This window comes from Drosophila virilis, chromosome 3 (genome assembly GCF_030788295.1).
Source record: "Drosophila virilis strain 15010-1051.87 chromosome 3, Dvir_AGI_RSII-ME, whole genome shotgun sequence".
Lineage (NCBI taxonomy): Eukaryota > Metazoa > Arthropoda > Insecta > Diptera > Drosophilidae > Drosophila > Drosophila virilis.
The window spans coordinates 13,984,010-14,009,789 of record NC_091545.1 but is presented as its reverse complement, the minus strand read 5'-3'; the positions used below and the strand labels follow the sequence as shown (position 1 = coordinate 14,009,789).

Genomic DNA, 25,780 nt, shown 5'->3' with positions numbered 1-25,780 from the left:
ACGACGTCGAAATCAATGAGAGAAGAAATTCACAAGATTTGTTTATTATAAATATAAATAAATATATAAATCATGTCAAGAACGTAACAAGTCGAAGAAATAGTATAGTATAGATTTGTATAGAATAGATTAACAGTTCGATAAAGTCAAATATATGTGATATGTAGGTGGGAGGATAGATAGATACCAATTGCAGTCATAATAAGATCGTTTTTATATATTGAGCACATGCACACTTACTTCAGTTTTGAATTCACTTGCGGGCGCCTCATATATGATCGTCTTCACCACCTCCTGCATTCGCTCAGGCGATGGCTCCAATATAGCACAGTCCGCAATGCTCTTGGCCTCGCCGCCAGCATTCGTTGCCCTCACCATATACTTGCCCGAGTCCGTCGTTTGGGCTGCATGTGAATGAAGAGCTAGTTAAGAGAACCCCAAGGAGCACACACTCTTCTGGAAGAGCCTACCTTTCTCGATGATCAGCTTGTATGAGTTGCCCTGGGCAAGCAGGCGATGCTCTGAGATGCCAGCATCCTTGAGTGGCTTATCATCCTTCAGCCAAGTGACTGTTGGATCCGGTAGTCCAGTTACTTCCACTTCCATTATTAATCGCTCACCCTTTTTGCTGACCTGCGCCTGCAAACGTCGGCCAAAGACTGGCGGAAAGATGGTCTCTGCACGAATAGAAGAAGGCAATCGTTAGAAGAATTGGCCAACAGTTGCGGTCCATGTGTTGTGGTTCACTGTGGCTGCATGCCACTTTCAGTTGAAAGCCACAACACACAGAAAATAAATATTAGCTTTTGTATGTCATTGCAACAGATCTTAAAGATATCGCAAAAATAATTTACTCGTACAGCCGTCCAAATGATCAGCTATAATGAGTAATTCATGTAGACAGGCAGTAAAAATAATTTTCTTTTTTGTTTTCAAACACATTTCAGCTAGCCACCCAACCACACACGACGACAAATCCGCGAACAGCGAGTAAATGAACAAAAACTTGTGTTCAACAAAATTTACATAATTATTGCCCACTTCTGCCCCCCTCCCAACCACAATACCCACTCGCTCACCCCCTAATGCCAACCGCGTAGCAAAAGGCAAAAGAAATAAATAATTTAGAAATGTCTGTGTAAGAAGAAAAAACGTTGCATTGGGCAAGATGTTCCCCTCGGGCTAGCAAAAGTTTTGAATATAAACAAAAACAGCGAACGCCACTAAAAACTCATCAATATGCGAAACGGTCGGCATTGACGTTTGTAGATCTATTGACGCCCCCAACAATGACACTTTAATGCTCCCAGCTGATTGATGTGGCGCATGGACGGACGAAAAAGTATTGACATACGATATAGGCCATATGTGTGTGCCCTATTTTTAATGTACCACACATTGGTTAGCTCATTAGAGCACTGAACTTAATTAAAAACGTTTGTCTTTAACATAAATTAAAGAGCGTTACTTTAACATAATTGTTATATGTAAAAGCAAAATGGTATATGTCCCATTAGGAATTTTTTCTCTTTAACGCATTGCATTAGAGCTCGAATTTTGGTATAAAGGTGTGTTAATATTAACAGTTGGCGTTAACGTCAATATTAACAGCGTAATTTTAGCATTTCTACAATATGTTGTGTTTGAATATAGATCACATATATGCCCGTATATGCCCTGTGTTATGTTAGAGCTCGAAATTAAGTTTAGGGCGTTTTCTAATGTTAACAGTTGTCTTTAACAACAACATTAACAGAGTTACTCTAACATATTTTTAATCATAAACTTGCTAGCATTAAGATAACTTACTTTTCACCACCAGATCCGCTGTGCTAGTGGACTGTCCCACCGCATTGGATGCGGTCACTGCGTAGCGTCCCGCATCGGCCACGCCGACTTCCTTTAATTCAATGGTTACACGATTGAATTTGTTTGATATTTTTGTGTGTGCATTTTCAAACAGCTGGTCGCCATTTTTCTCCACCTTGATTTCAGGCGAGGGATAACCATCGTAGATTGCCTCCATGCTGACATTGACGCCCTGATCCACAATTTTTCCCGTTAGCGGCGTGGTGAAACGCGGCGCTATCTCCTTGCGCAGTCGCGTTGGCGATTCGGGCATTGTCAGCGCTCCATTGGAGGAGGACTGCACCAGCGTAAAAGATTTCTGGTGAACGCTGGGACTGTTCATCTCCTTGCTCTTGTGCAGCTCCTGGTATTGATGGCTCTCGACAATTTCCGGTCGCTGTTGTCCTAGCTGCTTGAGAGACTGATCTATGTGCGCGGAGGAGTGATGCACCTCAGTTTGTGGCACATTTCCCTCATATGAGTTTACCTGGGATGTGGATGTGGTTGTAAAGGTTTGCTTCTTGATGGTCACGCGCGAAGATTCAGTATTATGCTCCTGGGTCATGGTCTGCACATCGCTGGAGGCGGGCAACGGACCGCTGCCAATAATGTTTAGGAAGGCCACACAGGTGGCTTTACCCGCCTCATTCTCGGCCATGCAGCTGATCTTGCCGACGGCATCGTGGGTTAACTGCTGTATGGTCAACACCTGACGATCACCGCTGGTGGAGACCAAAAAGTTGTGTCCATGCACCGGCTGGTCATTGAAATACCAATGCACCTTGGGCGTAGGCTTGCCCAGCACAATGCACTCGAACTTGACCACATCGTCGATGTGCGCCTGCTTGTCACTAAAGAGCTCCTTGAACTCGGGGCACAGATGTCGCTCGACAATTTCCACAGATGACTGACTGCCTCGACGGTTCTCAGGGGCATTCACGGACTTGACAATCAGATGCGAGAAGCACTTGGCATCGCCAGCGTTGTTCGAGACCTTGACCGTGTAGACGCCTTTGTCGCTGGCAGCCACATTATTAAGAATGAGCTTAAATATGCCCGCCTCGGCATCGGATTGGGTGGCGACACGATCATCCAGCTGCAGCTCTTTGTTGGTGAGATACCACTGTGCGCTTAACGGCTGATCGCCGCTGGTCTGCACCTCCAGCACCACCCGCTCGCCCTCATCGGCGAGCACATCGGAGAGTAGACGCTCAAATTTGGGCTGCGTTTCCTTTGGCAGCGATTGACGTTCGACATGTGCTCTGGTTGCTGGCTCCGACATGTTCAGCGGTGTCACCTTCAGATCACAGCTGCTTGACGTTTCACCCGCCGAATTGATGGCAACCACTTTGTAATTGCCCGCGTCCTCTTGGTACACCTCCTGGATGAACAGGGAGCAGCGATCACCCTGGAACAGTAGCTGCACATCCGCCGACTCCTTAACGGGTCGCTCATTGTGATACCAAATGACCTCTGGCTCCGGCTGGCCCACAATCACGCAGTCCAAGCGCACGGGCTTGCCCTCAAATATGGACACATCTTTCAGCGGCATGTGTACCGCCGGCCTGATGGGCTCAATATCGCTGGCCATCTCAGAATCGGACGTCTCGTTTGGCAGACGACCCTTGACAATGATGTTACAACTGCTATAAGCCTCGCCAGCTAAGTTCTTGGCACTTAATACGTAGGATCCGGCGTCGTTGGGATAAGCTTGGGGGATTGTGAGCGTAACGCGACCGTTTTCGTACTGAAATTTTTGAATTGAAAAATTGAAATGTATTAAGCATTGACTGCGGCCAGCATCTCAGTGTGCATATTCACCGCGTGTTGAATTGTGAAGGCAACGAGGCCTTGTGTTGAGTTTCTAGACTAATGGCTAATGCTTTCAATTTGTGCCAGTTTTTGTGCTCTTTCTATGTTTTTTGCAATTTAATTTTCATTTTACACCCATCCCCAAAAACTTATTTATGTTTGGCGCGCGGATGCGGTGTCTGTGTGCGTATCCGGCGCGGGAGTCTACTAGAGAGAGAGCTCCAGCCCGCCCCTCACCCCTTCCACATAATATTTGGCTGACGTACTGTTTATTTGGGTAAAGAAACTGGAAAATGCTTTTGTTTAGCCCCACAAATTGCAGGAAGCTTCTGAGTACAGGTGTTGTTCCATATTGAGGCAGCACCTCACAATAGCACTATAATACAATGGCACAGACATCTAATCGGATAATTGCATTATTTGTATATATAGACCGATCGTTTAATTGTTTAATCCGTTCAACGCAATGAGATCATGTTTGCTTTGTCAAAAAGGCAATTAAAAGCAATGAAATCATTTTGCATTTGGCCAAAAGCGTTTTGTCTTCATATTCAAAAAATTAAATAAAAATCTTTCACATTGTATATATAGTATATAGATATATACACTATGTGTGTATATGGCACATATATGTTCCACCGAATAACGGCGCCCACAATAAACAAATTGGCTGACAGCGCCCACGTCGCACCACGACGAGAGATGACTGTGGTGAATTGGATTTGCGCCGCACCACACGGCTCGTTGCAACTGGCCGCAAAGATCATGATGCCAAAATATTGCAGCTATATGGCTGGCATCGTCTTAGCCTGTAATTTATGGTTGTGCATGTGCATCTCCCCTGTCTGGTAGTGTGTACTATGCGTCGGCGTATTTTTAAAACATTTGCCTTGAATTTTGCGGTTTTCCTATAAGTTTGTGTTTTTTTCCAATGGTCTACAGCAGCCTATCGCCTATCTAATGAAGCTAATGATGGCACCTCCTCCGCTGCTGCTGCTGCTGCTCTCTGGACACACGCAACGCTGACGTCAGCAGCGAAAGTGAATCCAGATATTAAACATGTTCATTGAATATTCTATGGAACTATACGCAGAGTCGTATAGTATATGCCTACGCCCACCCGCAAGATATTCGAATGGTTATTTCGCAGTTCCAGCAAAGTTTGTTTATATAGCAGAAGATGTATGTATATATGATTTGGGGGGAACGCGCCATCGGGGAATTGTGCTCTGTGCCATTTCTTTTTCGCAAATATGCAAATATTTTTCCTATATGCGAGACAGAATGAGTGTAACAGTTGGGCATGATATTCGAATGTATATATATGCAATTTGGATCCCTAGAGTTTTAACAAAAGACTATTATGTATATGGCCATATGCAGAGCTTTTAGCTTGGCACAAGGGTATTTGAAGTTCGTTCTAAGCAGTCAACTAAACAAATGTCCGAAACTGTATTATTGCTTTTGTGAAATTGTTCCCATATGTCAACAGTTTCTCGCATTTACTTACTTTTGAGTCGCGTGGCTGAAACGGCTTGCCATTGTGCAGCCAACAAATTTCGGGCTGTGGTATACCGCTGACCATGGCCTCCAGCTTGATCTTCTGTCCGACACGCGCCATCGCGTTCTGCAGCGGCATCTTGAAGCAGGGCAGCTCAGTGGGTTCTAGTGCTGCAAAAGCCGAGATTGTGAAGTGAGTAAACAGTAGGTAAAAGTTTACTATGTTAAAAAAGGGAACCTACGTTCGACAATCAGGCTAGCCGAGCAGTGCTCTATGCCAGCGGGATTGGAGGCACTGCAGGTATAGACCGCATCATCCTCAAGGAAAACTTCGTCGAACCGCAACTGAGCCTCGCCATTGTTATAGCTGATGACATAGTCCGGCGAATCGTCGATGCATTTGTCATTCTTGAACCATTGAACGGTGGGCAGGGGCACACCACTGACCACGCACGAAAACTGGAAGGAGGTGCCCTCGGTGGCCTTGCCGGTCTCCAGGAAGCGCAAGATGCGTGGCGGCACCAGCTGCAGCTCGGCGACGTTCTCGCGCACCGTCAACGTGGCATTTGTGTCGCAAGTGCCCACCAGATTGGAGGCACGGCAGCTAAAGCGTGCCGTGTCTGCGGCAAAGGTCTCCTCAATGACCAGACGGCAAATGCCCTTGTCAAAGCTGGTTTTGTAATCTGCATTGTTCTGTATGCTGATGCCATCCTTGAACCATTCGACACTCGGCTCTGGTGTGCCGGTGACCTCGCACTCGAACACAAAACGTTCGCCCTCGCGGGTCAGCGTATCCTTGAGCGGGCGCACAAACAGCGGCGAAGCATAACGAAGCTCCGTGAAGATCTGATTCACCTGAATGTCCTTGCGTATGTTCTCCGTGACAATGCGTTGCTGATCCACCTGATCGCGCAGGGTTTGTAGGCGCGTTATTTCCTCACGCTGTATGCGCGCTTCGTTCTCCCGCTTTTGTCTGGACTCCTCTTCACGCTGCAGCCTGATTTCCTCTTCACGCCTTAGTCTGATTTCTTCCTCACGCTTCAGTCTCGCCTCGTCTTCCCGCTTGGTATGCAGTCGCGCCTCCTCCTCACGCAGAGCCTGCATGCGCAGCTCCTCCTCCCGCTTGGCTATGTCGCGCAGCGTCTGTATGCGTTGCTCCTCTTCGCGAGCGGCCTGCTCCCGTGCGAATTGTTCTCGGGCCGCCTGCTCACGCACCGCCTGCAGACGTGCCTCCTCCTCGCGCACAGCCTGTTCGCGCAGTGATAATTGTCTCGCCGCCAGCTCGCGCTGCGCCTGCTCGATGGCCGCCTGTTGACGTTGCGCCTCCAAGCGCGTACGCTCCTCCTGTGCCAGTCGCTCCCTGGCCTCTGCCTCACGCTTTGCTTGCTCTCGTTCCGCCTGTTCGCGTGACTCGCGCTCGCGTTGCTCCCGCTGGCGCTGCTCCTGCTTCAGGCGCTCCTGCACCGTATTTATGTCCATCTTCAGCTTGATAAACGCTTGGAAAATGTTCATCACGTCGTTGTACAGCGTAGACACCTTGTTCATGTCGTGGGCACACTGCGATGCGCTGTCCAACTTAGAGCGCAGCGCAGACTCCCGACTGGTCACATACTTCTCAATGTCATTTACCAAATTGGAGGCCTCGACGGCATCACGCAAATAGGGCACTTTGTTGGAAACGCTGTTGTAAAAATAGCTAATCTCGCGGTACTCCGCATCGATCTGTAATAGAGATAGGATGTATTATTAGAAGATCTGATGAACTGCCAACTGCCTTTTTACCTTTTCGACAACTTCGAAGAACTCGTTTGCCTGGTTGAGGCTCTTTCGTTTCTGCTTCACCTGATCCTTGAAGCTTTGCCATTTATCGTTGAGCTTGCGCAGCTCGTCCTTAACATACGATTCGCTTTCGGGATTGCTAATAAGCAGCTGTTGGCTCGTCGACTCGCTGAACTTCTCAATGCGTTTCTCGAGCAGCTTGTGAAATGGAGAGAGCAGAGGATAAATCGTGTTAAAAGTCAGCCAAAAATAAGTACATACATCACAGCTCATTCTCTTATTAACCCATTAAAGCAGCAGCAGCTAAAACAAATATCTGGGCAAACAAGTGCAGGCCACAAGCGCAGCCAAAAAGAGCTTAAAAGATATAGATACTTTTGTATCTAGTGCCTAGGCTGAAAATCCATAAAAATCAGAACGTCAAAAGCAATTTATAACAGCAAATGTGCAGCTAAGAGGAGTGAATTTCAAAACAGCCAAGTGGCAAGCATTCAAATTTTACGTATTTCTAGCTGTGTATCTGTATCTTTAGCTGTATCTGTAGCTGTATCTGTATCTGTATCTGCCGCACTGGCTGCAAGATGTATTTCCCAAGTTTTTAATTACAAACTAACGACAGCTGCCGCTGTCCGTTCAACGCTGCGCTGACAGCGACAACATTTTCAAACTTAAATTTGAATTTGTACTTATTTTCGAAAATGTCTCAACGCTTTTTTGGAAATTTGATGAATGTGCCGGGGCTGCTTCTATATGGCAACTGTAACTATGTGTGAGTTGAGTTGCGGCCCACCCAAAAAGGGCGGCTGCCAATGCAAAACAAATATAAAGAATAGAACTGAGCGAGAAATTGCTCTTGCCACATGCATTTGGATGGGTTATTACTTGGTCTACCTCCAACGTATACGCTGTCTGGCCCCAGCGTCGCTGATGTTGCGTCGATTTCACAAATTTGGGCATTGAACACTATAAAATTGATGTTAGCATTAAATTACCTCGCATCCAATCTCTAGCTGTTAGTTAGGAACCCCTACTCACACGCCTCACCGGGAAAGTTCACTCACCTCTATGGTACGTTCAAAATACTCGAATGCCAGCGACGTGGTCTTGGCAGCTGCCAAACTATCGACACTCTGTCCATTAATATCGTGCAACTGCTTGCTGACGCTGTCCAGACTGCGATCGATATCCTCCAGATCGCTGCGGAATTGCTCGATCTTCTCGAGACGCTCCAGAGTCGACATTGTGGCGCTGCTATTCGATTCGAAGTGAATGCGCAAATTCTCCAACAACTTCAAAATGCGATCAGTGTCGATTTCGCGAGCGCCCGGCGGCTCCAATACCCGCACACGATCGATCAGCAGTTCGGATTGTGTGATTAACGATCTAAATTTATCCATGCAGTGATCGCGGAATTTCTCATGCTCGGCTATGGTGCGCTCCACGCCCGAAGATGGGCCCGCTGTCGTCGTCGGCTGCTGCTTGGCAAAGTACGCATCGACCTCTCGGCGCAGCTGCACAATGTTCTCGAGGAACTGCAGCACACTCTCCAGCAGCGTGCGATAGTCGTATTTGATGCCATCCAACTTTGCTTTCAGCATGCGCAAATTGTTGATCACCTGCTCGATCTTGGTAAGCGACTGCTGATCCTTTGTCTGTATGCTCAGCGTCGTTTGGATGCGCTGCTGTATCTCCTCCTGGGCACGTTCTATGTCCTGCGTCACATAGGTGAGCTTCTCGCGTGTGCTCGTCAGCAGCTGCTTGGAGTCCAAGCTGGATGTGCTGAACACCGGATACAGTTGTGTATCCACCTGCGTGCTCTTGGCCACGGTCTGAGTGAAAGAGTTTAAGGAAATGTTATCGAGAGATTTGATTTGATTTATTATCTTTGCAACTTGCCTCCTCGTTATCGCTCATGACTTTCTCAAGTAGATATTCCACTTCGCGCTTTTCCGCAATGCTCGTTGTCCAATTTTCCAGACTGCTCGTCACGTCGAGCTGCCGCTTACTGAAGCCGTTTAGCGTCTCTTCCACTGCCTGTACTGAGGATTTCGTCTCGAGATATGGATCCACAATCTACGCAGCGATGTCGTTAAAAATAGCATTAAATAAAATCAGTTTCAGTTGATTTTATTTTTTACTTTGTTTTCTTTTCGTGTTTTTTTTTTTTTAGTTTTGCGTTTGCCTTTTTGGTTTTTCTAAATTTCTTCCTCAAGTATCTTGACTGACAAGTTGGAAAATTCGAGGAAAGCGCGTGGCACGTGGCACGCATCTGCCAGTGGCCAGGGTCTGACGCGTTCTGGCGCACAAGAGTCCAGACCAGAGCAGACCAGAACCGAGATAGGTCTGGCTCTCTATGTATAGACAGTCAGCGCAAATTGCCTGTTTTTATTTATGGACTCAACTCGACTCGCGGCGTCGGCAGCCAAGCGAATTTTCTAATTTCAAATCTTTCTATGCGACTGCCGCACTCTGGCGCTACACTACAGCACCGTCCCCTCACCCACGTTGTCGCAGCATGTAAGAGGGAAAAATGGCGTTGTCGTTTCTGATATATGTTTATGGTGGGGCTATGGCCAACCAAAATCATATTGTTGAAAATTTATGCGCCTGAGCTGGCAGGTACAAGAGCTGGCTGCGTTACTTGGCTTAGATGCAATCAACACTTGAAATATTTTCCTAGCTCTATGTGGAAAATGCACTTACTAAACTGTTAAGCCGAAAGAAAAGTGTTGATTGAGATCTTAAGTAGCTGCTCGGAAAATAAATGGGGTAAAGAAATAGTTCATCTGATATGATAAGTACCAGACTAAAGATTTCCCTTAATTTAGCTCTAAAATATTTTGTATAGACTATTATATGCAAACTGTTTGAAGACTAATCTTTTTATAAATCAATTCTATGCCTATTTTACTTTATCATTATTAATATATATTATTATTTCTATAAATTGTACTGTATAATTTAGTTATAACGCCATATTAACGTATAGTACCAATATATAGTTCCAATAAAAAATGATTTTCATCCCGAAGTATATTGTGTCTTGATTGCTTTTCTAATGAGCCCTTTTCTTTGGTATAGTTATAATACCTGTTTAGTGGCATAAGCATAATAAAAGCCACCGACAACTGTATTTTGGCTTTTGTTTTGCAATTCGCAATGCGGGCTGAAAATAGCAAGCGTTGCATCATGCTGGAGCATATTATAGTCTGGTCTGGATCTAACGGACAGTCTGCAAATGTGCCAGCTGTCAGCAGCTGACATCAGCGGTTAGTAAAAACAAAAAACCGCAGAAATGCATGCAAAGCCCCGACCTAACATTAGAGAATTCCAAAAAACTACATAATAGGTATTTATATAATGTATATAAGTATATATGTTGCATAGATACCAATACGGACTTTTAAGTTGATGAATCGCTGGCCAGAAGACTTAAGTTCAGCGTAGCTGGCGGCGATGTTGGCCCATGTGGCCTGTAGGAACTGCAGCTTGTGCTCATCTGGCGTTTGGAGCAGCTGACGCTGCACGTGATCCAGCTGACTAGAGAGCTCGTTGGCCTGCTCAAAGAACTGTATGAGCAGGGAAACATAGTCGACTCGCTTGAGCACCAGATCCTTCAGCTCTATCCAGTGCTTGTGTAATGCCTCAGCCTTGGAGTCCACATCGTAGCGCTGCTGTGGACTGAGCGACTCCAAATGCTGTTTGATGGACTCCAACAGGAGATTAATGAGCTCACCCTTGATCTGAAAAAGATAGAGTGTTGAGCGCAGGCTTGTGTAAGCAGTTGATTAAACTTACCTCCAGATCCTGCATTAGCTCATGATGTTGGAGCAGAAATTGCTTAGCCTGATGCAAATTGCGACCCATGCTCACGCTCTGCTGCAGCTGCAGCTGGCCGGAGGCACGCAACCAAGCGAGCAGCTCGTTGTGCTGCGCCAGAAATTCAGACAGTGCACGTTGAACGCGTTGATGGTCCTCGCTGCTGTTCGCACAGATGCCCTCAACATAGGCCTTGCGGTTCTCCAATTCGTCCAGCACACGCTTGATTCCCTGAGTCTCTGGCTGTGTGCGTCCCACCTCATCCAATAGGCCATAGCCTAAACGCAGTGGCTCCTCGGTAAAGGTGCGCACATCTCGTGACACCTTGGCAAACATTGCGTAACTTTCGGGTGAATTGGGCGGCAGCTTGACGCTGGCCAGCTCTAGTTCCAGTTTTTCCAGCACGCTGAGCGTGTGCTCCGCCTTGGCAAAGAAATCGCGTGACTGCTGCAACCAATGCTCTCGCTGATCCACGAGATCCAGGTGCTCTGTGCAACCACTGAGCACCGCATAGGCGCGCGCACAATCCTCATCCCCAGCAAAGTGACCTGGTGCCTGGACTTTATCCTTGGCACGCGTTATCTTCAAGGCACGATCGCGCAGCAGCAAAGCCTGCTGTTTCCACTCCCGATACCTGAGCAATGTCTGGTTCGCCGAGTGCTCGCACTCGCCCAGGCTGTACATGGTGTTCAGTTCCTGCTTGGCCTGCTGCAGCGCCGACTCCAGTTCGATTAGCTCACGGCCAAGCAACTTCAGGGCCAGACACTGCTCTAGCTGGGTCTTGCGCGTTTGCCAGGCCAACTCTAGTGCATTGCGACGATCGTGCAGCGCCTCCAGCCACTGTTGCACTTGGTGTACGGCTCGTGTTGCATCCCGCTTGATGTGCTCCGGTCGCGTGTCCAGCGTTTCGAGCTTCTCCAGCTCCTGTAATTGAGTCAATAGCTCATTGCCATCCTTAAGCGCTGCCATGACGCCGGTCAGCATCTCAATGCGAAGCTGTTTGAACTTGTTGAGGAACTCTTGAACGCCAGCCACCTCCGTGGGCAGTATTGACTCGTCGCAGGCTAGCTCCAGCTGATCCATGCGTCTAAAACACTGTGTCATCTTGTCGTGAAACTGTGTGCACAGATGCAAAATGTGCTGGCGATCCTGCAGCAGATTCAAAATATCCTGCCAAATGATGTTCAGTGTGTCCGCCATGGCATTGACCAGCTCCGAGCTGATTCGTTTGCTGGCCAACAGTTTATCGGCCTTTTGCACAAACTCCTCCATAGGCCCGGGCAGGCTCTACAAAAGCGTGTGAAAAAGTCAGTTAAATGGTAGTGATTAATCTGTTTGTGTATATAGCTACCTGTAGATTACGCAGCGTCTCATCGTGCTCTCTTTGCATGTGCAGCGACTCATCCAGGTTGTCGCCAAGCGCTGTGATCTTTGGCTCCAGCTCCACAACCTTGATATAAATCTTTTCGGGACTCTGTAAAAGGTTCAAGTGACATAATTCTCCACAAGCAGACAAGGACATCTATGATCCTTTACGGAATGCTAACAAAATATTTACAAAATCTTAAGACCTTCCTGGAATTCTTGAGAATCGCAAGAATCGGCGATCAAAGAGATAAAGGGATGCCAACTGAGAGAGTGTTTATAAAAAAGAAAGAGAGAACGACAGAGACATAGCAAGTCAGAAGGGGGAAGATAGAGAGTAAGAGAGATTGACTTAGCAAGAAAGAAAGATCAACATTAATATTATAACCCTTAGCCCTTAGCCCCATAAATGTGGTTATGCTAAACATTTTCACAGTCACGTTCACGGTCTCTGCTTAAGTCGTATCAATGCTGCGTTCTCATTCATGAAACTAGTCGCTGACATTGTCGAAGATCTGGTGGAAACCTGCTCAGGCGACGACAATGCTGCACAGCAGCTTCTAATTTTGGTAGTCGGCGAGTTATCGATGCACAGCAGCAACAACAACAAGAGGAAGAAGAACAAGAACAACAGCTCCCAACTCTATTGGAGCTGTGTGTGATTGCAATGAAGGTCAGCATTGACTTTATATGGTAATGGCATCCGTTAGTTTTTCCTGTTGGGATGCGCGTGTGTTCATATATATATGCTTGTTGCAGCACCCCCCGCCAGCCACCCGACAGCCATCAGCCGCCTGCTTTATTCGAAACTCCTGCTCACACATATTTGGCCAGAGTTATGTGGTACCAGTCGCTGTCGGGGCGCAGAGAACACATCAGCTGCTGCCAGTCTCAGTGAAACCCACGGCAGACATTTAGGTAGCGTCTGCCCCATCAAATATTTAAGAAACCGATGCGTGGGTGTTAATTCGTTTGACAGTCACGAAAATGTTTGTTTTTCCGATAGGGCTAGTCAAACGTTTTTTTTTTTTATTTATGTATTTTTATTTCTATCTGAACGAGGCATCTTTTAACCATATCGGGCCAAGTCGCAACGTTTAGCTGTCTATTAAATTGAACTTTAATTTGTTTGCTGAGGGTCCACAGAGCGCACAGCTGCCGTTCCCAATGCATATGCTCAAGATCACCCATCTAGCTAATGACAGTAATCAATCAATTACAATGAAAACTAATAACCGTGCTATTAGACTGAAATTACACCATTGGCGCCCAGGGGCATTCAACATCCACATCCACTGTGGCACTGGCTCCGACTACGACTGTGTCTCTGGCTGTGGCTCCGGCTAGCTGGCGTAGTTGGACGTGAGTGAGTTTTCAATATGCATAAATAGATGACTGTGTATCTGGTGCTGTGTAGATAATTCAACGGCTTCGTTACACCAAAATACGCGTCACGTCAGAGCCGTCTAACTGAAATGTGAACCTTATATGGTGTATGACAGCACTATAAACAGCCGGACCATAACTAAATTCACTATATATTCATAGATACTCATATGTATATATAAATATATGAGTATACATATTCAGTGTGCACATGGCGCTTCATTCATTGCAAATTTTTTGAATCATATTTCATGGTGCCGCACGCAGCGAGCCATTTAAATTGTGTGCATTTTGGTCATTTATAAAGTCTTTGGACACAACTTGGCTTAGCTGTAATAAAGAGACGGAAGTCTAAGACGATCATGTCAGTAGGATACGATACGATGATATAATACCCCATGGGCAACAGCAAGGTTCTGTGTGTGTGTGTGTGTGTGTGTGCGTCTGTCTCTGTGTAGCGTCCAGTTCTGAGGCGCTTAGCTCAAACACGTTTTTGGCTTTTAAATTAATACTTTGTGTCAGCGTGTAGAACACGATTTCGATATAAAATTACCTTGACGTGGTTATCGTTTGTATGAAATCATTGCGCGCTTTTATAGAGCGCTCTTTCATTACCTCCGAGTGCCTGGCGTTTTAATACCGATGCCATTTGATGATTTGATTGAGTATCTCTAAAGCTGTGCACGCGCAAAAGCGTGGGCGTTGGCAGATTTCTCAAAAACTTTGCCAATTCAGCAATTGGCAATAGCCGACACGCGACTTACGGCTAAATGAGAGTAAGCTTTAACAAAAGAATAACAAGAACTGCCGTACACACTGATATGTTGTCCCTCTGCAGTTTTGCCGGAATCTATAGTGTTTATTTTTGTTAAATATTTCTTAACTGCATTTATTGATATGTTTATTTGGCTTTGTAAACGAATCAGCGTTTCGTTTAAAAATGGTTTGATTCAAAACCAAAATTTATTGAGGAAAATCGAGTCGCATAGTATAAGCAACTTTTGTCTAACCACAGTCTAAAGATGAGAATTTTGGGTACAGATAAAATTTAGCCCACAACTTGTATATAAAAATATTTACGACTTACAATATTTTCAGAACAGCGGGCATTTGCTTATAAGAACCTCAATTACAAATTTTTTAAATATATAACAAGCTAGAACGGGTTCATGGACATGGAAAACAACGCTCAGGAGACTAACCAAAAAATGATTAATTGTATTATAATATACTTAATACCCATTATCCTGTGCACTGCCCAGCAAAAACTAGTGCAAACAAATCGATTGCTTGACTTTACCCGCACTATAAAAGTACATCACCTGAATAACAATGAAATGGGCCCATTAAAAAAGCATAAATCAATTATTTACTGACCCGCACACATCGCTTGCGTCAACATAACCTCGATAGGTGCCGCAGCTGCCAATTGTCAATTGTAGTGCACATTAAAAAAAGATTTAAACAAATTGCCAAAAACTATAAAAACCGCATTAGCATTAACGTATTGTGTGTGAATTGATAGGGAGCAAACAGTATTGACAGATTCAGCTAATACGCATATGCAAATGTATTTGCGCGACATTGTTATTGTTTTCATTTGTTATACCCTGTATTACGAATGGTGCGAGGCCTAATGGTTTTTTACTCGTATGTCCACACATGTGCTTGATTGAGACGAAGAGCTGAATCGGCTTATTTGAAATTTGAGCTATACATATTTTCGTAAATCAGAACAATTTGTTTGTTCTCCTACCATTTACATAAGCTCGATAAATATCGATTTAATTTGCAACGGAAAGGGTAACTGCTAGACAGGCATTTCCGACTAAAGCACACGTGTTTTCAATGCTCCGATGCGCTTTTCGCTGTGTGCTTCATGCATATTGGCTGACTGAGGCGGGGCGACTGTTATAGTTGGAACTGTGGAACTGTTGTAGAGCAGCAAGCTGTCGGCTAGGCTGGTTCAACTTGACTTAAATTTTGCCATAAAACATTGTTTTTGTTTTTCCCCATTAATTTGCATTGCGCTAACTTTAATGATCTAACAAAGGTTAGCGCGCGTCACTCGCGTGTGATGTCAGACTTTTGAGTTCTATAAATACACGAGCAATAAACAAAATATACATAAAATATGTTTCAGTTGTACCTGCGTATCTGTGTGTGTGTGTGTGTGTGTGTGTGTGTGTGTGTAACCAGTTCCCAGGCAGCAGTGTTAAATATATGAGTGGAGAGGACACTATCGCGGCGCCCCAATCGAATGCAATTTAAATTTCAATTTAATTCGCAACCAGGCGAGAGATAATTTCTATAATTGTTTGTACAAATTGCTAACCACGACTCGCCGCGGAGCCAAAAAGCAGCAGTCGCAACCGCCGCAGCCGCCGCAGCAGCCGCAGTTGCAGTTGCAGCCACAGTCGCAGTCGACTTTCATTGAGCGTTTATCGGTAAATATCAGCTTTCATGTAAACATGCAATATATTTCGCATCTAACCAATACCCAGAAAACGTGCCCGCTTCGCCCGGTAATTACGGCAGCTGCTCAGCTCCTTTGCCGCTGTGAGATAACCTGGCCAGCAGATGCAGCTCCAGCTCGCAGCCAGACCGGCTGCTCCGATGGTCCGGTGCTCCGTCGATCGGGTACTGGTGAATTTATGCCGCTGCCTTCGATTATCAATCAGTGCGTGCCAAAACTGTTTTGTCAGTTTGCGCTAAGTAGGAGCTGCATTAACTGCGCCGATAGACGGGCCACAGCTGCCAAAGAGACCGGCTTGGATGTATTGCCAACTGGCAGCGTCTGCGCATAGAATACATTATTTTAACTCTTTTGCTTTTTAACACTGGACATGTTGACAACGTCCAGCGCCACCTCTTGGTGTGGCTGCCACCAGCTAGGGTTGCACAAACAGCGATATGCTAATCCCAGATGTTGAGTGAAGCGTAAAAATCACGGTCAAGAAAATCAAGAAAATCAAAAACAATTTACTTGTGTGGATGAAGTTGCTCCAGTTGGTATATAACTGTCTAAATCCTAATGAAGTGTTAAGCGAAGAGAGGTCCACGACAAGAGCCATAATTTTTTTGCAGCATTCTTGCTAAGTTTTGATTTCATTTAACTTTGAACTTAATTTTTCTAATGTGTTAGCGTTATCTATAAAATGTGCTATACGAGTTTCTGGTGTCTGTGAGTTGGCATGCAAAAAGAGCATTTCTGTGAGTTAATCCTGGCTATAGGACGTTCAATCTGAGAGGAGCTCGAAAAGAATCTCAATAAGACTTACCAGATTCTATGCACTCTTTCAATTTCCTAAAATTTTAATTTATTTTACAAAATATGTAATCCGTCTTTATAAAATCTGAACTGGAATCTGATGAATCAATTTTTGATTAAATAAATAAATATACACAACGTGTTGTGGTTTGTCTGCCTTTGCTTTTGGCTGCATAATTAGGCGCTGCAAATCACTCTGCGAAATCACTGGGTAATAAATCACAGTGACAACAAGGCAGGCTGTGATTTTAGATGGCCCATCCCTCGTCGCAAGTGCGAGAGGAATGCGCCGCTTTTCATGCGTAAATTTATGTGCCTGCCAAGCATCGTAAACATTTCTCTAACTTGGCATACGGCTTTCTTTTGCCAGGCCCGGCTCTAGCCTAAGATCCAGCTCCAGCTGCAACTCTAGCTTCAGCTCCAACTCCAGTGTCCATGCTCTGCGCAGCTGCAGCCGTTTCACCCACGCCAGCCCAAAGCGACGGCCCATAACTTAAGCTCACACACACACATATGTAACTGATGTGTGTGCGTGTGTGTATTTGCTCATATGTCTGCGCAATTTATGAGTGAAAAGCTGCGACTTTTCCAAATGAAAATGCCATAAATTCAATTAGTGCCGCCGCCCTGGTCCATAGTTGCGCTTCGATTGCAAATCAGAGCAGATCAAAAAAAAAAAAAACAAATAAAAGCAAAAAAATATATACTTCACAGCTCCAGCTAGATAAAGCAGGTCGCCTTTGCGCACCAGTTCCCGCCATATCCATCAGATTGTTTTTAACCAATGCTAATGCCAAATGAATTTCGCGCATTAGTTCCAATTATGGAGCAACTGGAGGCGTCTGCATGCTTGGCACGCTTCAGAGAACTATTTATTTAGACTACAGCTAAATAAATATGTAAATCTTGAGGGGGCCTTTGAAGTTTTCTTGGTCTGTTTGCTTTACTTTAGACCCGTCTGCTAAGCTTTTAATTGGCCGCAGTCAATTTCTGGCTGTGCTGACCAGCAAAACCATAAAAAATAGGCCCAAAAAACCATGGAATTTACTAAAGAAACAAGTCTAAAGATACAAAAGCAAATTGTATCGGTTGTAAATATTCTTTTATAGAAATGTTGTGGGGCACGGAAACTACAACAATAACAACAACAAGAGCAACAACAACAAACATTGCGACCAAGACAATAAACTTTTGCGTAAATTTCTTAAAGCCATTGAGATTGATGTGTTGCCCAAGAGTTACATGTGTCTAGTAAAGGAATTTTATTGGCCAAGGGTTGGGCATCACTCAGATGGAGATACGGGCTAAAAGATGCTGATTTAAATGGAAACATAAAATGTAAGTCTTGTCAATGAATTACGAGTCTGTGTGTTGACTGAAAGATTTCTAAATGGAAAACTAACTGAGCTGGAATTGTAAGATGTGGTGAATTGTTAACAAAATTATGCCAAGCAAGCAAAAGTTTCCCATATGCTCTGGCTCTTGAGAATGCTCAAGCACATTATTTGTAAAATAGAAATTGGCTTTTCATATATTCAGCACGCTCTGAATGTGTTTCGACAGAAATCGCAATCAAACTTATACAAACCACAAAAAAAGAGTTAAATATTTATCTGTAAAAGAAACTTTGACATATGCACGAGTACTCGAAGTTATTAGCGTAGTCTTGAGCACAGCTGAAAAACTTATTGTTGCTTTAATCTTTTACGAAAAGCTTTTCACAGACTATCCATAACTTTGAATGTGCTTCCGCTTTTCCCCGGTTCCCGCGACAGCTCATCACTCTCTTAGCATAACAATAACAAAAATAACAATAACAAACAACTGAGCTCATCGAAAAGTATCTTTTAGAAACATGCCACGCCTTTAGTTATAGCTCTGTACGCGCACTTTATGTATTTGTATATGTATCTACATCTGTTTGGTTTTTTTGAAATTATTTTTACATATTTTCGACTTTGTTCTACAGCTCCTCAGCTAATTTGTTTACCTGCGTGTCGAAAAAAGCTGCTTTCGTATTTATTTTCAACATATTTGGTGGCACTCCAGAGCTGCAACAGGTAAATCATCCTCTACAAATCAATTTAACTGCTGCCATTGGGTGGGTGAACAAGTTTTCGTATTGTTTTCATTTCTGTTAAAATTTGAATATACATGTATTTTAGCCTACTATATGCGAGCATTTGGCAAACGTGTTGAAAAGCGTTTTACAAAATGTTCCCAACTGACTCATGCATTTTGCAGACGCGCCAACACAAAATGAGAGAAAAAAAATGCGTAAATCAAATCGAATGCTAAACACATGGAGTGTTCAGAATGAGGAACCCATTGAAATTGTTGGCAAAAAAAGTGGCACAAAGTGGCCGAAATTTCAATGAGTTTTGGCGAGCGAGTTGAATGAACAACGAAAATAAAATACAAAAACAAAAAAAAAGAGAAAGAAAAACAAAACCAAGCCCGTGGCATAAAACTTTAGCGTCGTCTATAATTATTGAATGTTGTCTGGGGCACGAAACTTGTAGCTCTGCCATTCCTCAATCTGAAACTCAAGTTCAGGCCACAGATTGTAGCCTCAAGTTCGCAACGCATGTGAGGCCCAAAGTTGGCCATTGATTTGTTATTCTTCCTCCTCTTCTTTTGATTGCCGGGCTACCCGTTTTCACTTTGTGTAGCAGCTTTTTTCTGTTTGTGGTTCCTATAGCTTTTTGTTTTAAATACATTTTTTTCTGGGGCGCTGTCAGGCAGGTAGCAGCTGCGCCTAATTGCCAAAGTATCTTGCAGATACATTTCTTTTGTCACGTTAGAGCGCGCACGCTCGCCTCTGCTGATGTCAGACAACCTTGAACCTTTTGTTTTAGTTTCATACTCAAATACACAAATACACACATACACACAAATCATAACTGCTATCAACAACTTTTGCTTTCGTTGTGGTGCGCTCAATGTGCTAATTGGCACGGAAATTATATTAAAGCCGGTTTCAAAAAAAAAAAAACCAAACAACCAGTTTTGGGCATTAGTTGAATTAAAAGTCAAATATTTGGCTTGTATGTGGGATATGTCGTGTAGTTTTTCAAGCCTCCCTCAAGGGAGGCAGGGTATTAAAGGTATGTTAGCTACGTAGTACAAATACTTAATAGAACACCTTCCAACTTTAGTTAATATTAAAATAAAATAGAGAGAGGTAGACAAGAAATGATAGTGAGCGAGGGGGAATCCGCGAAAGAGAGAGATAGACACATCTTACTTTGGTAAGAGGGAGAGGAAGACAAGACAATCACGAGTATCGCATAGTAAGGTAATATACATGTCTGAATTTTCTTGTATACCCTGCAATAAGATATCTATGTTTGTCAGGACTATCATCTACATTTTTGCCCTTTTGACTTAGCTGCATAAATTGCAACGGTTGCTACTTGGAGCCATAGTTATCTATTGGTATCTGCAACTATGTCCATGTAGCAGTAGTTACTGCAACAGCAACAACTACAAATACAAATACAACTACAACAACTCACTTGCAAGAGCGCTATCACCAGCTGGATGGGTCCACAACGTACGACAACGGTGCCAATGGTGGTGGCACGCAGGGAGGAGGACGTCGCCTGGCTTGGCGTTGGCGACGATGATGACATTGTTGCTGAATAATTGAAGGCGTCTAGCTGGGATTGTGACTGAGAGTGTGACTGGGGCTGCAGTTGCTGGCGATTCGAGGAGCTGGCCGAGTACAGTGAAGACATCGATGAGTCTAACGTTTGGCGACGTTCCATGTTGTGGCTGTGAGCTGTGTGTTGAGTGTTGTTGTTGTTGCTGTTGTTGTTGTTGACTGGTTGTCTTCTGCTGGTTGTTGTTGTTATTGTCGGCTTAGCGGCTACGTGTTGTTTTGTGTGTTTTGCGTGGGCGTTTTTAATCTTTCCCGTTTAGTTTTCTTTTGTTTTGTATTTTATTTTACACAATTTCTTTTCTTTTTCGCGCGCGCCTCTTTCGCTAAGTTGTTTGTGGTGTTGTTTTTACTTGGGCTCTAGTAGAAAAATAATGCAGTCAACGTGTTAGATGCTTATGCTTAACTTAAGTTATTTGGTTATGTTTGTTTGTTTGGCTGAGTTCGTTGTTCGTTTTTCGCGATTTTCCTCGATTTTCCCTGATTTTCGTTTGTCGCGCACGCTATCAATGCTGGCGATCGTCTGACGGCCCCATCACACGGAATACGCTCTGAGCGAGTAGGAAAAAAAATCAGCACGAAGAACTATGGCAAATAAATCGACTATGACTTCATGCCTCGCGCTGCCTGTTTATTATTGTACGCTAAGCACAACAATGTCTATATATATATATATATATATATATATATATAGCTACCTATACTAATGTGTGTGCATTTGTTGCTGTATTTCGCATATGCGCCTGAGAAACTTTTTGCCTTTGATGCGTGCGCTGCGCCGATCTTCGCTCAGCTCTATGACAATGCTCAATTTGCGCTATTTTTGAATTTTAAATCAAACTAAAGCAAAAAACTACGCGTATATTGAGTAATTCATTGGGCGCTGCGTTTGTTTGAATAGCCCACATTTGGCGGATGTGCGTCAGGCTAATCATTGTTCGTTGTCTCGTTGTTGTCGTATCTTCAAGATACGGAGATACTCTCAGACACATGTGCCAAATTGTTGCAATGTCTGAAAATGTTAACCTTTTGGCTGTTCTATGCTCTCGTCTGTTCAATCGATTGCAACTGCTTTTTGGCTGCCAGAAATTATGGCAGCTTTCATTTATTTTTGAATTATTACGCATACGCAATGTGAGCAGACGCCCTGCAAACCCCTTTCCGCCCATTAGCTTATATGTGTGCGCCCGGCTGTGGCATTAGGTAATTTGTATTTTCTAGTTTTTTTTTTTTTTTTTTGAATTTTTATAGCCAAAACATTAGAAGCGATTTTCATATGAGGCAATGTAAATGATTTTAATTGTACTTTTCTGGCCCGTGTCTAAAAATAAACAGGCACTATAAAAATGAACACAGCACATGCCTGGAAATGGGGCGTGGTAGCCACAATTTGGCTGCCTGCCTGCCTGCCTGTCGCTAGCCACCCCGACAATTGTCAATTTTAACTGACAGCCCCAAACTAGTCAACGAAATGATATTTATGTTTCATGTCTTTTTGCAATTCGCTTGTCATTTCGTCTGCGAGGCCCGCCGACGGTCATCAACAATATCAAAATTAGAACACAATTTGTGCCTCAATAGCATAATATATGCTTGTGTGTTTATTTTGTTGTTTTTATTAATTATAATTTATGTAGCATTCAATGTCATTAGCTGCTAATTTATTGTGCCTTTCGCTAGCGTCACAAATTCACATTTACATTTCTATGCCAAATTTGCATTCTTCGAAAAACTATATTCGCACATTTTTATTTTCAAATACAAAAACCCGGAGCGATGAGCAAAATATTGAAAAGAAACGCGCGCGCCGCGTGCCCAACAACCGAACGACGCGAACTTCGAACAAGACTGAGGAACTGAACCAGACGAAGGCAGCTGCCAGATCGCTCGGCCTGCTGCTGGTGCTGAGATCGGAGCGCGAGTGAACCAACCTGGGGGCACCCGGCACTTAACCGATTCGCTCAGCTTTTGTCGCCGCATGGATGGCGCTCTCGATGCTCTCTGTCGAGCTCAGTTTGGGTAGCCGGCTGAGCTGGGCTGTGCGAGATCGAGAGAGGGGCGGCGAGAATGGGAGGCGGTGACGACATAAATAAACAAGTGCTCTTGGCATTCGTTGCGTCGTTAATTCATGATTTCAATTTTTAATGCCCTGTGCCGGCAACAACAACCGCAACAAAACAACAACTACAACTGCAACAATGTGCTCAAGTATAGCTTGTACTTTAATAACAGACACAACGAAGGGGCAACAACAGCAACAACTGCCGCAACAACCTGACTGCATCGTGTCTTAATAGAATGCAACAGGCGGCCGCCCGCATTCACAGCTGCCTCCCCGGCCAGCCCCGCATCATAGTTTAACGCTACTTGAGCGTCCAAAATGCGTGTGGCAGGCGATGCTCGAGTGCTGACCGGGAGGGCTTAGGGTGATTGCGACGGGGACAGCGGTCGGGGGTTGGCTCAGTTCGTGCCGCTGTGGCAACGACTGACTTCCAATCAACGTATTCTGTTATTATTTTGCAGCCTATCAACGGCACCAAATTTATTGAATTATATTTTCAGCGCCGCTTTTGTGTCTTGGCCAGCTTTTTGCAGGCGTCACGAGCAACAAACAAAAAAAAAAAAAACTGGCAGCAATTTGATTTGATTGCTACATGGCGCTTGCTTATAGATGACCGGCGAGGGGAGAGAAAGATTTTTGCTGCAGCTTGTAAGAACTTTAACCTAAAACTCTCATGCACACATGTGCACTGTGCGCTGAGAGCTGCCCTCGCACATATTTAATTTATAACGCTTTTTATTGAGATTAATGTGACATTTGAGTGGCTGGAGTGTGAGCTTGTGTGTGTGTGTGTCTACACACGTCTGACAGCGCACATATTATATAATTAAAATCACTTAAAAAGCGTTTGTTCACATTTATGAACCACCCAGGTTGAAACACTTAAACGTAGGCATTTGTTTTGGGTGGTAAATTAACCTCGCGACTGCACAGGGGTTAAGCGCCAGCTTTTCCAGCTGCAGCCTAAAATTATGCAACGCTTTCGGGCAGATAATAATAAATAATTTCATGTAAATACATTTGTCGACTATAATTTATAAATCGATTTAGCTTTTTGTGACTTATTTGCGATTTCAAAATGTATCAAAAATAAATTTACGTAATTTAGAAATATTAAATAAATATAAATATTTTTGCCGACTCAAATTGTGTCTGCTAAAAATATTAATTATTTAATTATTGTGCAATAAAATCAAAAGCAATAAATGAATTGCTAATTGGAGAGTGTTTAAGTTATTTTGGAATTCTCTAATTATCGCAAGCAAAACAAACTAATTAAACTACATTAATTATTTAAATAAATACTAAAACATGCGCTGCTCCTAAAAGATAATAATAATTAAAGGAAAACAAAACAAATGCTGAAAGAATTTGTTTAGCTCATGAGCTAAAATAGCTAAAAGAGAAAACTTAAATAAATTAGAAATAAAATCAAACAAAAATGCCAGCAAATTCATTTTGGCAAGAAAAACGTTGAGAAAAAAACAACAACAACAAGCAAGAACAAAGCAGCAAAGCAAATGGCGCATCTTAATTAGGCGGGTTATATATTGGATCTCGGGGCGAGGGCAAATCTCTTAGAGAAAACCCTTGATCGTTTGTTTCGTTATATTCTCATAGTATTTGCTGCGGCGCCACGTCGCCGGCGACGTCTGCGCGGCGCTGTCGGTGCCAGCAGAGCAGGCAGCAGCTGTTGTTGCCTGGGCACTCACCTCCGGCGTGACAGCCGTGGAGACGCTGGGCAACAGCTCCGTACTGACGTGAGCTGCGTCCAGGCCGTAGCCCTCTAATTCACTGTCCGATTCGATGGGCTGTTGCTGCTGTTGCTGTTGTTGTTCCTCTTCGGGCGTTGGCGTCACACTTTGGCTATGCAGCTCTGCCACGCCCACCACGCTGTCCTGATCATCGCATTTTTGTGGATGACGCGCAGAGAAGTAGCTCAACTCGGAACTCTCAAAGGACATGTTCACTGGCGACTGGGGTAGCTCGGGTATTTCAAAGTTGCTCAGCGTGGAATCGTCCGCCTCGTCAAAGGAGTTCTTGGCAGAGCCAATGTACGAGCTGGTGCGACCCGAGGCCGTTTGGAAGGAGGATGAATGCGAATTGGGCGTAAAATTGCCCTCGGAGGCCGTGGCAAAGGATTCATCTTCCGTTGAACGCGATTGCCAGTCCTGCATGAATCAAATGAGACCAAATGAAAGACCCAACCGCAAGCAAAAGCAGTCGGCCGTGACCTACCTCGTTGCCCATTCCACTGCTGCCGAGCTTTTTGTGCGTCGAATTGGACAGATCCAGCTCCCCATCGCTGCAGTCTCGTATGACCGCATCCAGGGACTCGGCCACCTCGGCGATGGCGCTCAGCTTGTGCGAAATGGCGGCGCAGGCCAGCTCATTGCTGCCCGTTGGCGTCACAGTTAACGTGGCGGCAGATTCCGCATGGATGGACTCGCTGCCGGCGCTGCTGTTGCGTCCGCTGTCGTGCAGTGGGCTCGGACTGCAGTCCAGCGGCAGCTCATCCGGCACAACGCTATAATCACATGAAAATAAATTGCTTTTAGTCTGTTGCTGCGTGGCATCTGCTGTCGAATCCAGTGAGGCGCTACGTGTGTGCGAGGGCGTGGCATCTTCGGTGTCCGTATAGTCGCTTTGCGGATATGTTTCGCTGTCGTTGCGTATGAGCGCCTTAATCTTGTCCAGGCTTTGCAAGCGTGGCGGTTCGTCTTTTTCCACTTCTTCTCTTTCTGCTTCTTCTTCGGCATGCTCTAGTATAATGTCACGCTCAATGGAAGCCTTGGCTATTTTGGTTTTTGAACTAGAAGTGCTAGCCGTCTCATCATCTTCCTCCTCATTTTCGTCCTCCATATTCGCCTCCTCTTGTTCCGTATCATCGCTGCTCAAATCTGGCAGTTCGCTGCTCTGGTTAATGGCATCCAGCAGCTGGGACAGCTCTTGCGTAGAAGCGCTTAGCGTCTCCTCATGCCCATTGATCAAATCCTCCTCCTCGCTGGCCAGCGGCGCATTATTTTGTTCGCTCGCAGGCAGCGTCTCCTCAATGGGTGCCTCGTCTACGACAATGATGGGCACTTCATCGGATTTTGATTTGCCAAACAAATTACGAAATCGGGCAAACATTTTGCTGCCTTAGATCGCCACGTCTCTTCTGGCGCCTCCCGCAATTAAGTAGTTTAACGCAACAGCTGAACACGCGTTTGGCTCCGGGCCAGTAGGACAAATGTCAATTGCGGGAAGTACTCAATTATTGAGGATTACTCACACA

At 44.6% G+C, this 25,780-nt stretch overlaps 1 protein-coding gene across 25 annotated transcripts in view; it reads right to left on the bottom strand.

Moving 5' to 3' along the window:
- Positions 1-25,780, bottom strand: part of sls (sallimus) — a 143,834-nt gene that overhangs the window by 98,709 nt on the left and 19,345 nt on the right. For 16 of the 25 annotated variants that reach the window (XM_070208463.1, XM_070208475.1, XM_070208468.1 and 13 more), the window contains exons 9-22: positions 24,742-25,030; positions 24,216-24,674; positions 12,110-12,232; positions 10,738-12,045; positions 10,341-10,682; positions 8,836-9,012; positions 8,001-8,768; positions 7,831-7,902; positions 6,943-7,137; positions 5,403-6,882; positions 5,171-5,331; positions 1,810-3,595; positions 471-677; positions 241-404 (exon numbers count right to left, since the gene is read on the bottom strand). In XM_070208463.1, coding sequence (XP_070064564.1) covers positions 241-404; positions 471-677; positions 1,810-3,595; positions 5,171-5,331; positions 5,403-6,882; positions 6,943-7,137; positions 7,831-7,902; positions 8,001-8,768; positions 8,836-9,012; positions 10,341-10,682; positions 10,738-12,045; positions 12,110-12,232; positions 24,216-24,674; positions 24,742-25,030 — 7,531 coding nt within the window. Of the gene's footprint in view, positions 1-240; positions 405-470; positions 678-1,809; positions 3,596-5,170; positions 5,332-5,402; positions 6,883-6,942; positions 7,138-7,830; positions 7,903-8,000; positions 8,769-8,835; positions 9,013-10,340; positions 10,683-10,737; positions 12,046-12,109; positions 12,233-20,298; positions 20,802-22,141; positions 22,349-24,215; positions 24,675-24,741; positions 25,031-25,780 lie in introns of those variants that run through there. The other 9 variants (XM_002047402.4, XM_015175833.3, XM_070208473.1 and 6 more) reach the window with 8 other exon arrangements.